The sequence below is a fragment of the Acartia tonsa genome, chromosome 11, assembly GCF_053477335.1.
Source record: "Acartia tonsa isolate MP-2025a chromosome 11, ASM5347733v1, whole genome shotgun sequence".
NCBI lineage: Eukaryota > Metazoa > Arthropoda > Copepoda > Calanoida > Acartiidae > Acartia > Acartia tonsa.
The window spans coordinates 39,419,839-39,434,544 of record NC_137270.1 but is presented as its reverse complement, the minus strand read 5'-3'; the positions used below and the strand labels follow the sequence as shown (position 1 = coordinate 39,434,544).

Below are 14,706 nucleotides of genomic sequence, written 5' to 3'. Positions count from 1 at the left end.
GTAAGAATTCGAATCCAGTCCAAAAATTTGACGGATTGCCATCCCTAATTTCTACAAATATGTACTAACCTGTATGTGAGTATAATCTGGAGCATCTTTGAAATCTAATTCCTTGGCATACTTTAAAAATTCAGCAAACTGTGGAGGAGCTCCCTAAAATTGAAATTAGAACTTTAATATTTATTTCTTGCAACATATTATAAACAGCTTTCCACCTTTTGCATCTTGGTGCAAAAAAACTGGTTTTAATCTCATAATTTGACATTTTTATATTTGTGGAAATCTGGATATAATACAATGCTAGACACAATTTTTTTGTATGGGTAAAAACTGGTTCTAATCCACTGGATATTAATCGGTTTAATACGAGTGTGAAAAAAAGATTTTAATAATTCCAAGAAAATTTAATTTTATTTTAGGTATATTTCATTTTATTTAAAGTAATCTTAATTTGAATTGCAAAGAGCCTACAAATACTTTGATCTTTGAATTATATTCATAGAGTTTACTTTCTATATTTATACCTTACAAAGAGCTTCAACGGGATTGTTCTGTTTTGCAGTTTTTATCCTCTTGTATTTCTCTTTTAGTGTTGGTGTATTAATTCCCTGGTAATAAATAGAATAAAGATTAAGTTTACATATTGTTCTGTCATAAAAAAGAATAAAAGAATAATTTATGTAGATATTTGATATTAAAGTCTGACATGGCAAGGATAATCACCTGCCAAGGTAGGGAACCATTGAGCAAATACATCAACATGTAACCTAAAATATATTTGTTTTAAAATTGCAAAAAAAAACTATTGATGTATTCCAAATGTGCAAGTTCCTTAAACACTAGGAAAGAGATTATGATGCTTATATTAAATCTTAGCCAGTAAGTATAAAGTAATTACAAACCTACAGATTCCAAGTCGTCTCTTCTACTCTGGCACTTTCCTTGATGAGCATTCACTGACATGTACCTAAACATAACCTTTTTTTTAAATGCAATTTTTCAATTTAAAGCAAAATTTCTCAAGGACGTTCACGCCTTTAAGTAGAGGGGGGGGGGGGGGGGGGTGGGTTATTGTATCTTTTTTATTGTTTAAAAAAGTTCTGAATTTGTATTGTTGTATACCTTGCAGTTCCTGTCATTATCTTGGAATTCTCATAAGGTAGATGGTTTCCTAAAACACAAAGAAGAAATGAATATGTTATATTTACACAATTGAAATTCTAAAAGTTCAATAATAATTCCTTTTTTAAGATATGATCATTTCTTTCCAGTCAGAAATACTCTAGCCATGACTAAGTTAATTTATCAATCTGTAGTTGCTTTTATTTAAGTGTATAAATTATTTTTTGAATCCGAATTTCATTTGTCAGTTTGTCTTAAGTAATCCTTGGAAGGTCTATTTTTCATTGATTGAATAAAAAGTTTGATAATAACGGCTGGCAACTTAGCCTCATGTTTCTTTCTATTAATCATTTCAGTACGACATGTTTTTTTTGTAATTAAGTCACCTTTGATATCAACATAAGTAGTAGCCAGACCAAAATCAATCATGTGGATCATATTGAAATTGTCTCCATCCTTCAATCCAAGCACAAAATTTTCTGGCTTAACATCTCTGAAATAATAAATTCAATTTATTTTTAACAAACATTGAAATAATAAAGCACAATTTTAATAAAACTGTAAAATTAAGACTTTTTAAACATTATCAAAGTTGTACCCAAGTATTATCCCAGCGGGACTCCCAAGTATTATTTGATTTGCTCTAAAATAATTTAAAATTTTTACCTGTATAAGATTCCCTTGCTATGTAAAAACTCAATTCTGTCCAAAACCTGAAAAAAGTACTTGATTTATATTTTGTTACAAAAATGTTTTGAAAATCCATACATCCAATATTATCAAATATCAAGGTTTTTTTTCAAGAGCAAATATTACGAATAAGGCTGATAAAATTGGGTTGTTCTTTGTAGGGAAGTTTAAATTTTGACATGGGGTATTATAAGGCTTTCTTTTCCCTACAGAAGCTAAGCCATTAGATGCTAGCGGGGTAATGCTACTTGTTTAAAGAAATGAAATTAAAATAACCTGAAATGCCACCATTATAATTGTCTTGAGTGAAAATTTTCCTCCAACAAAATGTAGCAATTCTTCCAAGTTAGGTCCCAATAGTTCCATCACAAGGCACTCAATTTTCCGGCATAGTCCAAAGAATAATAGTTCTGGGAATCCTTTGGCTTTTCCTGAATTTTAAAAATATTTTTATATCCATACCTAAAGTTTAAAATTAAGAATTTAGTTTTGATTAATGGTAATGTCAGCTTAAAGCTTTAATACATTAATTTACTTCTTGGTCTAAACATAAATCAATAATTGTTCAAAAGTAATTGAAAAGAAAGTTTGTCAATTGCCATTATGAAGTCAAACTGTTGAGAACTATTTAATATATAATTTTCAAACGTGTCTTTTATCAAGATTGGATACTTTTTAAATTTAAAAACAGTTGTATCCTCCAACTTTAACGTCACTAAGACTATCATTGTTATGTGTTTTTTATGCTTTTATTGTTATCAATACAGAATAGAACAAAAGTTTGATCCTATAAAATGTTATACCTCTGAAACTTAATCCAGGTAATTTTTACGTAGCACAGCATTTCTACAGTTAATAGCTATTTTTCACCTGTGGCGTGAATCCTTTTTAGTATTTGGCTTTCATGTTCAACACCAATTCCTGTCTTCTCTTTTTCTCCAGTTCTACTTCTTTCTAGCTTGATGGCTACCCTACAATTATTGTAGGTGTTCTTGTTAAACATTAGGTTTAAATGTACTGAAATCTTAGTGATTCCATCAAAATACCTATCGAGCACTGAGCTCCTCTCCCTTTTTATTGATATAAATTGAAAATAATAGGGAGATACTTTTTTTCCTATGCCTATGGGGCACTAACTTTGCGGCGCTACCCAGTAAGATGTAAACTAACTTGAAGAAACAAACAAAAATAACCCCGATCCCATTATTTAAAGTAATTTACAAAGGGAGAGGTAGGTTTCGGGTAAAATCCGTAAAGGTGTGTGTTTTAAGGCTTAAAAATAGTAGTAGAACTATAATATTCACTAAATATGTGTATTTCTTATTGAAAAGAACTACCTATAGACAATTTTTTTTTTAAAGTTAACATAAATTTTTATCGTTCTACTACTGTTTTTAACTTATAATAACACATAACCTTTACGGATTTTACCCGAAACCTACCTCTCCCTTATTAGGGGTTTATGTCACTTTCAGGTAAATTGCTGAATTTTCCAATGTTTTTGTGAACTTCGTAATAATTCAATAACTTAGTCCATCTGCCTGTTCTAACATCACCTTTTATATATATAGGCTAGTCAACCTATTTCTAATAGTAATTCTAACTAGTAATTACCTCTTATTTGTTCTTGTATCAATGCCCAATCTAACTTCACCAAAATTTCCTGTACCCAATTTTCCACCAATGATCCTTAAAAAAAACAATTATGATAATCAACAAAGAAGTACTTTGCCTGTCTGGTTGAATCTGTAAGTGCTGAGTCGATTAGGTTTTGCTTCTAATAGAGTATACCTATTAGAAAAAGAAGCCCAAGTCTAAAGTTGGCATAATAAGCTGTACTGTTGACGAACTATACAAAGTGTTTACTCTTTGTCGAACTAAAAATTGATTTCAGCTACCAGTAAACACAAATTAAGTAGGTATGATTCAGAAAAATTTTAGATTTTTATTTGAATCTTTTTAATTCTTCTAAAATTTAAAGCTTATTTTACCTATAATGGTCCCCAACCTTTTTGTCAGGTGCCAGTTTTTCACTATGAAAAAAAATCATTGCTGTAATTTGAATAAATAAAAGGAATTTAGAGATTATTTTTTGTTTTGTTTCTAAACTGTTTATAGCAAATTTACCAGAAAATGCATTTTCATGTATATTTAGATTGGTTAAAAATATATCAAAAGAAAGATAATTTATGTAAAACAGTTTTAAAGCTTTAAGTTTTAAACAATTAGCTTGTGTGTCTAGGTATTCAAGTTATAATTTTGAAGAAGTTTAAGAAAAATATTGCATATATCCCAAGATAATAAGTAATGACTGCAATGTTGTTTTCCTGAGTCGTTTTGAGGATAAAGTATTCTTTGGCATTTTCTCTATTATTTGAGTTTTTTTTATAATTCATTACATATATGAATTTTATTCAAATAAGTCGAAATTATTTTACTGATATACAATTGAATGTTGCTACTCTTATAAGTTTTTTTTCCAGGGATCTAAATGGGTAAGAGTAATACAATGGCCGAAAAAATGATGTACATCTTCTATGATAATACTTAAAATTTCCCTTTCTGTAGCGTAAAATTAATGGCTGAATCGTTTAAACACTGAACTTAATAAACCAACCAATTAAAATTCACTGAAGTTCCCAACGAATAAAAAGACGTTCTTTTAAAACTTTGGGGACTAGGTTAATAAACAGGCCATTGTCCCCTCCCTCTCTGTTTTTTTTCATACGTTTTCACAGAAATATTTTTCTTTATTTCTTTTCGTTTTTATTACACAATCAAACCTTATTGACTTTTATTACTTTTCTTTAAAAAAGGTTTCCTAAATATATGTAGTGTGTACAGCCAAATTTGATTATAGAGTAGCTTTCCTACTGATATAAAATATTATATAACATATTTAAACGATAAATTCATATTCATTTATTTGTCTAAATTATTAAGTAAGTTATTAAGAACTGAAAGATATTTCTTGTATGCGAAGCCATACAAAGTCTTATTTGGCTTAAAAGGACACTCCTAGATTTTATCATGTTAAAGGTATAACTAACAAGTAGGGAGGGAGGGTTTTTTTCGGCTGTTTATTGCAATAGTCCCCAAAGTTTTATGATAATGTTTTCTTATAAATTGGCTTGATATTTTGGGGGACCTTTATTGAATTTTAATTGAATTAGTTCTTTAAGTTGAGTGTCCAAACATTTTAACCATTAATTGCAATCTACGTAATGGGTAATTTGTTTATCATCATTGTGGATGTACATCAATTTATCGGCCTTTGTCTTATCCCTTTAGATCCCTTTACAACAAGGCTAAATAGATAGGTGGTCAGCCTAGTCAATGGCATAGAGATTACTTTTTCTTAATAAATAAAATAAACACTTTAGGGCTAAAGCGTCTGCAAAAGGGTTTAAGGGGATATCAACATTAAGATATATAAGTTTTCCGGAATTTTAAAGTTAGGGGGAGATTTGAAATCTGCATCAAATTTTAAGGATTTTTTATAAAATTCGTTTTTTCTATAATTCTTTATCTAAAAGCGGAAATGCATTTTAAGTTAATTAATTTTGACCAATAGGATAGGTGGATTTTAAACTACCTGCGCTCTAATTGGTTGAATGATGTACGCCATCCAATCAGAGCGCAGATTTTTTAAATCCACCAATCAGAGATGCCAAAATTAATTAACTTAAATTGCATTTCCGCTTTTAGATAAAGAATTATAGAAAAAACGAATTTTATAAAAAATCCTCAAAATTTGATGCAGATTTCAAATCTCCCCCTAACTTTAAAATTCCAGAAAACTTATATATCTTAATCAACATCCCTAGATATAAAATTGGAAAGGTCTGCCTTCCTATTCTTTTCCCCTCGTCTAGGGTTTCACCCTTCTGACTAAACCCTGCACTGTACACGCCTTAGCTTTGGTACTCTATTTGGCCTAAACCATCCTATATATTGCCCCTAGTCAAGAAAAAAGGATGTAGCAACCTTTAGGTAGCTAAAAGGGGGGAGGCGGATGTGCCACTTTTTGAAACCAAAAGTAAAACGTGCATGATCTCAGCCCATAAAAGAGTTATATCTCTAAAATTCGGCACAGCAGTTGCTTTTGTGGAGAACAATATGGAACTGTGAAGAACCGCCGCTCCCGCCGAAAACCGCCGAAATTTTTTGCCTTTTTTAGCCAAATTAGACAGTTCTCGATCATCTGAGATAAACTTTTTTTCACATAAAAATTTCCCTTATATTTTCACGTGACACTTGAAATATTACAAACACATCATTATTAAAAATATTGCAATATTGCAAAATCTTACAAGTGTCAAGTGAAAATATAAGTGAAATTTTTATGAAAAAAAAAAGTTTATCTCAGATAATTGAAAATTGTCTATTATGGCGAGAAAAGGCAAAAAAAATTCGGCGGGAAACGGTGGTTTTCAGCGGGAGCGGCGGTACTGCCGCCGTTATTTCACAGTTCCTTATTGTTCATCACAAAAGCAACTGCTGTGCAGAATTTTAGAGTTGTAACTCTTTTATGGGCTGAGATCATGCACATTTTACTTTTGGTTTCAAAAAGAGGCACATCCGCCTCCCCCCTTTCAACTGAACTAGTTTCCCATAGATTATATAATTCATAATGGATTCATTTCACTTCTTTATATCAAACATAGTTATTAACTTTCTTATTTAACATATCATGATCTAAAAAAACAGAGTAGACGATGTATGTTCTATAAGATCTCGCAAACGGCTGTTATTATTGATGAAACCGTGGTTTTAAGCTATTTTCCTTGACAAGGAAATTGAAAGTTTGTATGGCTTGTTAAATGTAAATGGAAGATTAAATTGACATCTATAAGTGTTTCGGAACGCAATGCCTAGCCGTTCTCGAAATCTTATCTCCAAGCCCTCCGAATGACCAACATAGTGAAGTTTACGAATGTGTATTTATTACCATGAAAACAGTAAGTCTAAAACAAAAATATAAGAATTAATTACATAAAATTAATGGTTATTATTTTTGTAACATCGAGGTTGCGTGATTTCAATTTAATAAAAAATATTAATTTTCTAAAAATCTTTAAATTGGCACGAAACATATTAAATCGCATCAGAAATTGATAAATTTAGAATCAAATGATCAATAATATAAAGGAAAATATTCGTATGTCAAAACTTAGCAGTTAAATGGTCTATTTGTTGAAAAATTAATGATTTAAATTTCTTCATAAAATTGTACCATTCTACGCTTATTTTCAAGAATTAAAAGATAAATTCTTACCACATATGATGTCAAACTAAGCAGGAAGGCTTATTTGAGATCTTCACACATCAGAGCACATGTATATTCAAGCAATACATTATTTTCATTCACGTAGCTCCTCACGTGGGACTTATCAAAGGAAAAGTGCGCGTCTCTTTTGTTCGTTTACAAGCCACGCGCCGCGCGGGGATAGTTAGGAATGCCGCGTAACACACTCATTCTCTGGGGAATTCTGGTGTAAGGAAACAGGGATTAATGGGTTCAAACTTGCCAGGGAATACAAGAAATACATACCAAAACACACCCGTCTATTCACTGGGAATCGAACACAATACCTCATCTTTGCAATATGTGTGCAGACAGTGTCCACGAAATCACAATCTCACAACACATAAACCACAAGAGTTTAAAATGTCATGGCCATAAGGCCTAAGATTAGTTATGGTAACTTACGAATACCACATAACTCAAACCGACTCCACTACCACATAAGGATAGGAATAAGGAATGGGAAAAGCATTCAACATTCATGAATTGCACATTTACCACTCACACATCTCATTATATCATGGCCTCATAATCTCAAATAAAATTAGAATTACAGACCATGTAATTGCGAATACATGAATTAATAATCATTAGTACCTAAACTTCAATTAGGTACCTACATAATAAAATAGGTAAATGATTTTTATACTAAAAATCGCATCGATAATTAAATAATCAACTCAAACTTTTTTCATCAAAAGAAAGAAAGATTAAATAATGACATTTTTTCTACTAAATCTTTTTGCTAGAAAAGAAAAGTAAAATTGCATAAAAAACTTCTCAATAATTAGAATTTTTCTCCGACGGAAAAATACTTGCTTACATCTAAACATTTTTCAGATAAGATAAGTAAGATCCTTAAATCTAAACATGTTTTAATAAAATAGATACTTAAATCTAAATAAATATGACTGTAAAAAATCATCAAACTTCGGAAAATTAAAATTTCATAATTTTAAATCTTCGTGAATCAAAATTGCGTAAAATTAAAATTGCAATTGAAATATGCAAATCAAATTTACCAAAATAAAACAAAAGCTCAATATAAGAAAAGAACTTCTCTAAATGCTGAATTTGCAATTTCTCTCTGTTTTAAGAAGAAAGCAACATATACATATTCAAACAGTCATAATTAAAGGCAATTTGGGGCCTCAGTCAGAATGAATCCCTCAAGATACAAACTAACAAATCCATCAAATATTAATAAATGCCATGTTCCAGCTATCCTGTCGGACGTTATGACTTTCCATCACATCTTTTGATACTGCATAATTTCTAACAGGATTTCTGGCGCAGGGCTACATCAACTGAACAAACATAATTAGTGATGTTTAATTCAAATCAAAAAATAAAAAGAATCATGAAATAATTCAAAGAAACTTTTAAAATCATCAATCAAAGCAAATCGAAATTAAAATAAATTATCTTATGCTTTAGTTTTGCCGTTTTGCGGCATGCCTGGCCGAGGAAACAGAGCTAAGGTACGCCGTAAAGCGGTCTTATTAAGCTTAATTCTACGATACTCAAAGAATCTACTTAATTCATCGTGAAAAAATCTGCATTTTTTCTTTAGGTACATCAGTTCAAAGGTAAATAGTAATAATTTTAATATGCATGTAATATTAAATTATTTAAGTGATTGTAATAAATCTTAAAGAAATATTTAAATGATGTAAAACTCTCATTTTGTTAATTTCTTATCATATCAAATTTCAATCCAACAAGGATAAAAATATTCATATCTGCGTAGATACCTAGGAAATTTTCTGCGAAAAAAATCCCTGGTCCCGGAAAGACTTAAATCATTGAAAAAACTTGCGAAAACGTATAAAAAACTTAAGTTTGCATTTCAAATGAAAAAAATCTTGCATCGATTTGAAAGTTTAAACGAAATTGTATCAAAATTTGCGTTACTTATAATCTTAAGAAATGATGAAATTACCCACTTCTTTTAAAAAAATACTGCTTCAATTTTAATATATGCGATAAAAATGAAGGTAGAGTTAATTTAAAATATGCATAGTTTATCTTAAATTAATTCTATGACATTCAATAAAATAATAATCAATATTTTAATAATATCATACATCGTGTTCATTATTATAAATGCTTAAACATGAACGAAAATATGTGTACCTAGGAAAATATTTGCTAAAAGTATTTTCTCAAGGTTTAAAATTGTCCGAAATCGCTAGGTACGTATATTACTACGAATCTCTGCTCTCGGAATGAAAAAAAATCTTTACGCGTGGATTAATAGGAATCCCAGCTCCCGGAGTGAAAGAAAAACTTTTGTACGTGAATTGTTAAAAATCTCTGCCTCCGGAATGAAAGAAAATCTTTGATTTGCTTACAAATTTAAACAAATATCTTGATTTTTTGCGATAATCTTTTAAAATAATAATGAGGAATATCTTAAACATTATCATAATAATATTACATGTTGTGTTCTTTACTTTAATGCATTATTTCATATGAGAATCTGAGAAATAACATTTTTTAAGTAAACGTGAACCATAAAAAAATACATTTTTCGAGGTATTTTAATTCTGCAAAAATCATTTGGTAGTTAATTCACACGAACTTTTGCTTTTCAAAATCATACTTAAAGAGACAAAATCTTTTAAAATCTGCTTTTAAAAGTCTAAACAGTTTTGTAGAATTTTTGTGCTTAGGTATGAACAATAAAATTAGTTGAATAATGAATACTTATTCTTTACAGAACCGATTTAGGTTCCTTTCACAAGCTCAACATATAACTTGTAATATTTTTTCTTTAAAGATCATTTTCACATAAATAGTTTATGTTGTAGATTAGATATGTGTGGTTTGAAATTTTTCAATGACTTTCTGGCGGCAACACCCGCCATATTTCCACCCGCTATATTGCAGGCCTCTTACCCTGTATCGGGCGGCAAGGTTGGCAGCAGCCAAGTGTGGCTGTCATAAAACTTAGAATTATCTACCGGCTTTTGTCCGGCCGGAACCGAAACTCCCGTCGGCTCTTGTCCGGCTGGAACCGAATCATTCAACGGCTCAACACCCGCCGTAACAATATTATCAACGGCTACAGTATCGTTACCAATATCATCAGGATTAACTGCAGCACAACTAACATCATTATCAATATTAGCCACGGCAACACCCGCCGTAGCCATGTTGTCAACGGCTGCGGCATTAGCAGAACCAAAAGGTTCATCAGCAGCGTTACAAGGAGAACCAACAGGTTCAATAATAGCATCACAAGCAGCACCAACAGTCGGCTGCGGCTGAACATCTGAGCTTTCTGGTTTTAAAAACCCTATAGCTTCACTTTCCAACTCGAAATCTGAGCAGACAACATACCTACTCTTTGCTAATCCATTAGCACTAACAGCAAAATATCCAGATCCAAACAGGCTGGAGTAAAGCATGGTTTCTCCTACTGAACGTTTAGAGTAGGGAAACATCGACGGGCAGAGATGCCCAATGAGCAAATCCACCTGCCCATTAACCAAAGTAAAATCTTCAGGTTTCATATCAAACAAAACAGCTGCCTCCACAGGATTCATGGAGCAGATCGCCTCTTTTGGACCAATGAGAGGCACTACCACAGGTTCTAACATGTGATAATTCTTGTGTCGATCAACTAAACATAGCTTGACCGTCGGGAGACGTTTAACTTCACCATCAGCTAGAGAAATTCTTGCTGAACGTCCAGTAAAAGGTAACTGAAGTTTATTAACAAGTGACTGGGTTACCATTGAGGTAGTTAAACCAGTGTCCCACATGGCGTTCACTGGGACCTCCTGGCGATTAATATTAACGACGTCTAATTGTTGTAACATTAACATTAGGTTCGCCTCAGGGGAAGTATGTGCTTCATAGACGGCGGCAGCCATATCAACGCTCTCATGGAGAAGGTTGTTATGGGTCATACCACAATTATCCACTTTGCATCCGCCTATTACATCTGCCTTCGGGCAATCCACAGATTTATGCCCTTTCTGCAAACAAAGCCAACAGCATCCAGCACTCTCCACAATACTCTTCCTGTCTAGCACTGACAGGTCATGAAATTTTGGGCACTTGTAAAGTAAGTGCATGTCATCACAGCCATTAACAAAACATGACTGCTTCATCTTAGATTTACCAGGTTTACCTACGGCGGTAGCTGCTGTCGCAGGATTACCCTTCTTTTTAGAGGTGGTGTCCATATCAGTTGAACACCTCATTAAAATAGCGCCCCTCTGCTCCTCGATAATCTGCATCAACTTTGGCAGATTTGGGACATCCATCGAGCCCAATGCTAAATTAAGCTTATCTTGAAAATCTCGGGGCAACTTCTTGGATAACATCTCCAGAAGTATCACGGTCAACCACTGGCTTGTGGTAACCTCATCATCTTCATCATCTTTAGTCAGCTGCTCCAGCTGGCTAACTGCACCACCAAACTCTGCTAACACAGTCACAATCTGGTTGGAGTCCGACGGTTTAGACTTCTTCTCCCATTGGTTGAAAAGGCAGAGCATCTGACGTGTCTTGGACTTGAAACGCGCATCAAGGTAAGCCCACTGAGATTCATGCGATTGAATCTGAATTAACTGGAGTCTCAGCTCTTTATTTTTACAGACCTTTTCACTGCTCAACAATAACTGTAAATACGACGGGTCCTGTCCTACAGTAAGCTTTTTAAAATTGTCTTTGAAACTTACGTAGGCTGCTTCCTGGCCGTCGAAGGAGGGAAGTAAACGTTCGTCGACACGATTCATATATCCTGGCGTGAACATAGAACCGGTGACGAACTGTGGTGTGCCAAACGGTGACACAAATGGCGATGCTGTCGAGGCACCCGCCGTCGTTGTGGGTGGCTTCACAGGTTCAAGCTTAACCTCAGCCAATCGTTTCATCAAAGCAGACAAAGTGTTTATAATTGAATCAGGCAAGGGAAAATATGGCCCTTTAATAACTTTCACAATCTTCAAACATTGATCATAAAGTTCAGCCTGATGGTTAGGCAAATTATCACCAACAACATCAACAACACTTTGAATGTCACTAAGCTCTTCTATAGCATCAAGAGCATCTTTCAAGGCACTATAGTCTTTTTGCACAGTAACTATATCAGAATAAATGTCACTAAACTCATCAAGCTCTTGGATTCTCAAACCAAGCTTGCTAAAACCGCCCATGATGCTGTCGAACGTTTCGAACTTGTCGTGGACAAGGATTGACTCCTTAGTGAGATGTCTAACATCAAGTTCTGAAGTATCACTGACCAACTTCATCACTCTACTTAGCTCACTGGTTAGGGCATCAACGGCTGGACGCAGCCGCTTACTCAATTGTTCACCTTTATTCTTTTTAGGACCCATGATTGTCACTAAAGTTAACTGTACTGATTACGACTATAATAATGTGTGTTAAGGTATCACAACCAACACATTCACAAAACTTCACAGATTCTTCTTAGCAACATCTGTTCTGTCTTGTTTTCATTGTTTCGGAACGCAATGCCTAGCCGTTCTCGAAATCTTATCTCCAAGCCCTCCGAATGACCAACATAGTGAAGTTTACGAATGTGTATTTATTACCATGAAAACAGTAAGTCTAAAACAAAAATATAAGAATTAATTACATAAAATTAATGGTTATTATTTTTGTAACATCGAGGTTGCGTGATTTCAATTTAATAAAAAATATTAATTTTCTAAAAATCTTTAAATTGGCACGAAACATATTAAATCGCATCAGAAATTGATAAATTTAGAATCAAATGATCAATAATATAAAGGAAAATATTCGTATGTCAAAACTTAGGGTAAGGGGGGGGAAGTTTCGGTAAGGGGCTATTCTCGGTAATTTCGACCTACCTTCATTAAATGACCTTTTTCTCCATGTTCCTTTCAAATGACAGAAAAAAACATAAAAGCAAATTTGTTCCTTATTAAATTGCCTACAAAAAAGTATAAAATGAATTTTTTGTGACATGAATATTAAGGGTACTTATTGGGTCTCAAAGTCGGACGAAAATTTTTTTTTTTCCAAAAATTTTTTAGTAGGTGTGTAAAGATCGACCTACACAAAAATTGGTAAGACCTAGAGCTGATCTGAAAAACTTTTTGAACTAGAAATTGCCCGCTTTTTCCAAATCCGTTGAGAGCTTTAAAATCGGGTTAATATTTTTTTCAAAAATGACCAAAGTTGGCGCCGGGGGAAAAATCGGTAATTTCAAAAGAAATTAAAATTCAACTTTTAAGGTCATGTTTTTATGTTTTCTTTTGTCAAATCTATTATTCCATATGGACTTTTTAAGAATTAGGCCTAAAAATGAATAGAACAGATAAAAAACAAAAAAAAAATTAATTTTATTTTTTGAATCAAAATTTTGCGAGGAAAAAATCAAAATTTCTGGTCCTTTGAAAAAAAAATATTTTTGACATAGGAGGAATAGTCCGATCTTTATGAATTTTTTTGTGGTTAATCCCAATCACCTATACTAATTATGATTTATTACGCTTGTTTGGTCGTTTGGCCTTTTTTCATCGATTTTTTTAAGGTTAAAATGTAGTCAAGATTTTTTGCAAAGATGACACTTTTGCTTCAAATTCAATTTTTGAGGTCAATTTTTAATCAATTTTCATGTTTTTTGGGCTAAATCTATAGTTCAATGTGAGCTTTTTTAGGATCAGGCCTAAAAAGTAATAAAATACGTTTTTTTCTTATGTTAATTTTAAGTTTTTAAAAAAAAAATTTTCGAAAAAAAAATTCGAAAATTCGCGTCTTTCAAAAAAATTCATTTTTAACATAGAAGGAATAGTCCGATCATTATGAAACTTTTTGTGGATAATCCCTATAACCTATACTAATTATGATTATTTATGTTCGACTGGCCGTTTGGCCGTTTTTCATCGATTTTTTTTAGGTTGAAAAAAATTACCGATATTTCCCCCGGTGGTGGGGAAATATCGGTAACTTTTTTGCGGTCAATTTCGGCCAACTTCTAAAAGTCCTAGGATAATGTCCTTTTAGGACCTGATAGTCCTTTCCGTAAGCTTTCTACTGGTCTTGGTTTCATTTGAAAATATTAATATTTACCTCATTTTTTTTCAAAAAAACCGAAAAAAAACCGAAATTTCCCCCCCCTTACCCTAGCAGTTAAATGGTCTATTTGTTGAAAAATTAATGATTTAAATTTCTTCATAAAATTGTACCATTCTACGCTTATTTTCAAGAATTAAAAGATAAATTCTTACCACATATGATGTCAAACTAAGCAGGAAGGCTTATTTGAGATCTTCACACATCAGAGCACATGTATATTCAAGCAATACATTATTTTCATTCACGTAGCTCCTCACGTGGGACTTATCAAAGGAAAAGTGCGCGTCTCTTTTGTTCGTTTACAAGCCACGCGCCGCGCGGGGATAGTTAGGAATGCCGCGTAACACACTCATTCTCTGGGGAATTCTGGTGTAAGGAAACAGGGATTAATGGGTTCGAACTTGCCAGGGAATACAAGAAATACATACCGAAACAATAAGGTTTATAACTTTTTTCGGGGAGGTTACCTGAAATCTTCTAAGAGAAATCGCCCTTGAAAAAAA

General features: G+C 32.7%; 2 protein-coding genes across 2 annotated transcripts in view; one reads left to right on the top strand and one right to left on the bottom strand.

The window, feature by feature from the left end:
• The window catches only part of LOC145332133 (casein kinase I-like), a 31,567-nt gene extending 27,375 nt beyond the window's left edge, over nt 1-4,192 (bottom strand). The window contains exons 1-12 of the mRNA XM_080177079.1: nt 4,142-4,192; nt 3,804-3,847; nt 3,427-3,501; nt 2,683-2,783; nt 2,089-2,243; nt 1,789-1,835; nt 1,509-1,615; nt 1,123-1,171; nt 903-967; nt 724-767; nt 525-608; nt 70-153 (exon numbers count right to left, since the gene is read on the bottom strand). Coding sequence (XP_080033205.1) covers nt 70-153; nt 525-608; nt 724-767; nt 903-967; nt 1,123-1,171; nt 1,509-1,615; nt 1,789-1,835; nt 2,089-2,243; nt 2,683-2,783; nt 3,427-3,501; nt 3,804-3,847; nt 4,142-4,174 — 888 coding nt within the window. The 5' untranslated portion in view covers nt 4,175-4,192. The remainder of the gene's footprint in view (nt 1-69; nt 154-524; nt 609-723; nt 768-902; nt 968-1,122; nt 1,172-1,508; nt 1,616-1,788; nt 1,836-2,088; nt 2,244-2,682; nt 2,784-3,426; nt 3,502-3,803; nt 3,848-4,141) is intronic.
• Rat1 (5'-3' exoribonuclease 2 Rat1) overlaps nt 1-14,706 on the top strand; it is a gene marked incomplete at its 3' end in the record, with an annotated part of 66,949 nt that overhangs the window by 37,035 nt on the left and 15,208 nt on the right. The window lies entirely within an intron of this gene.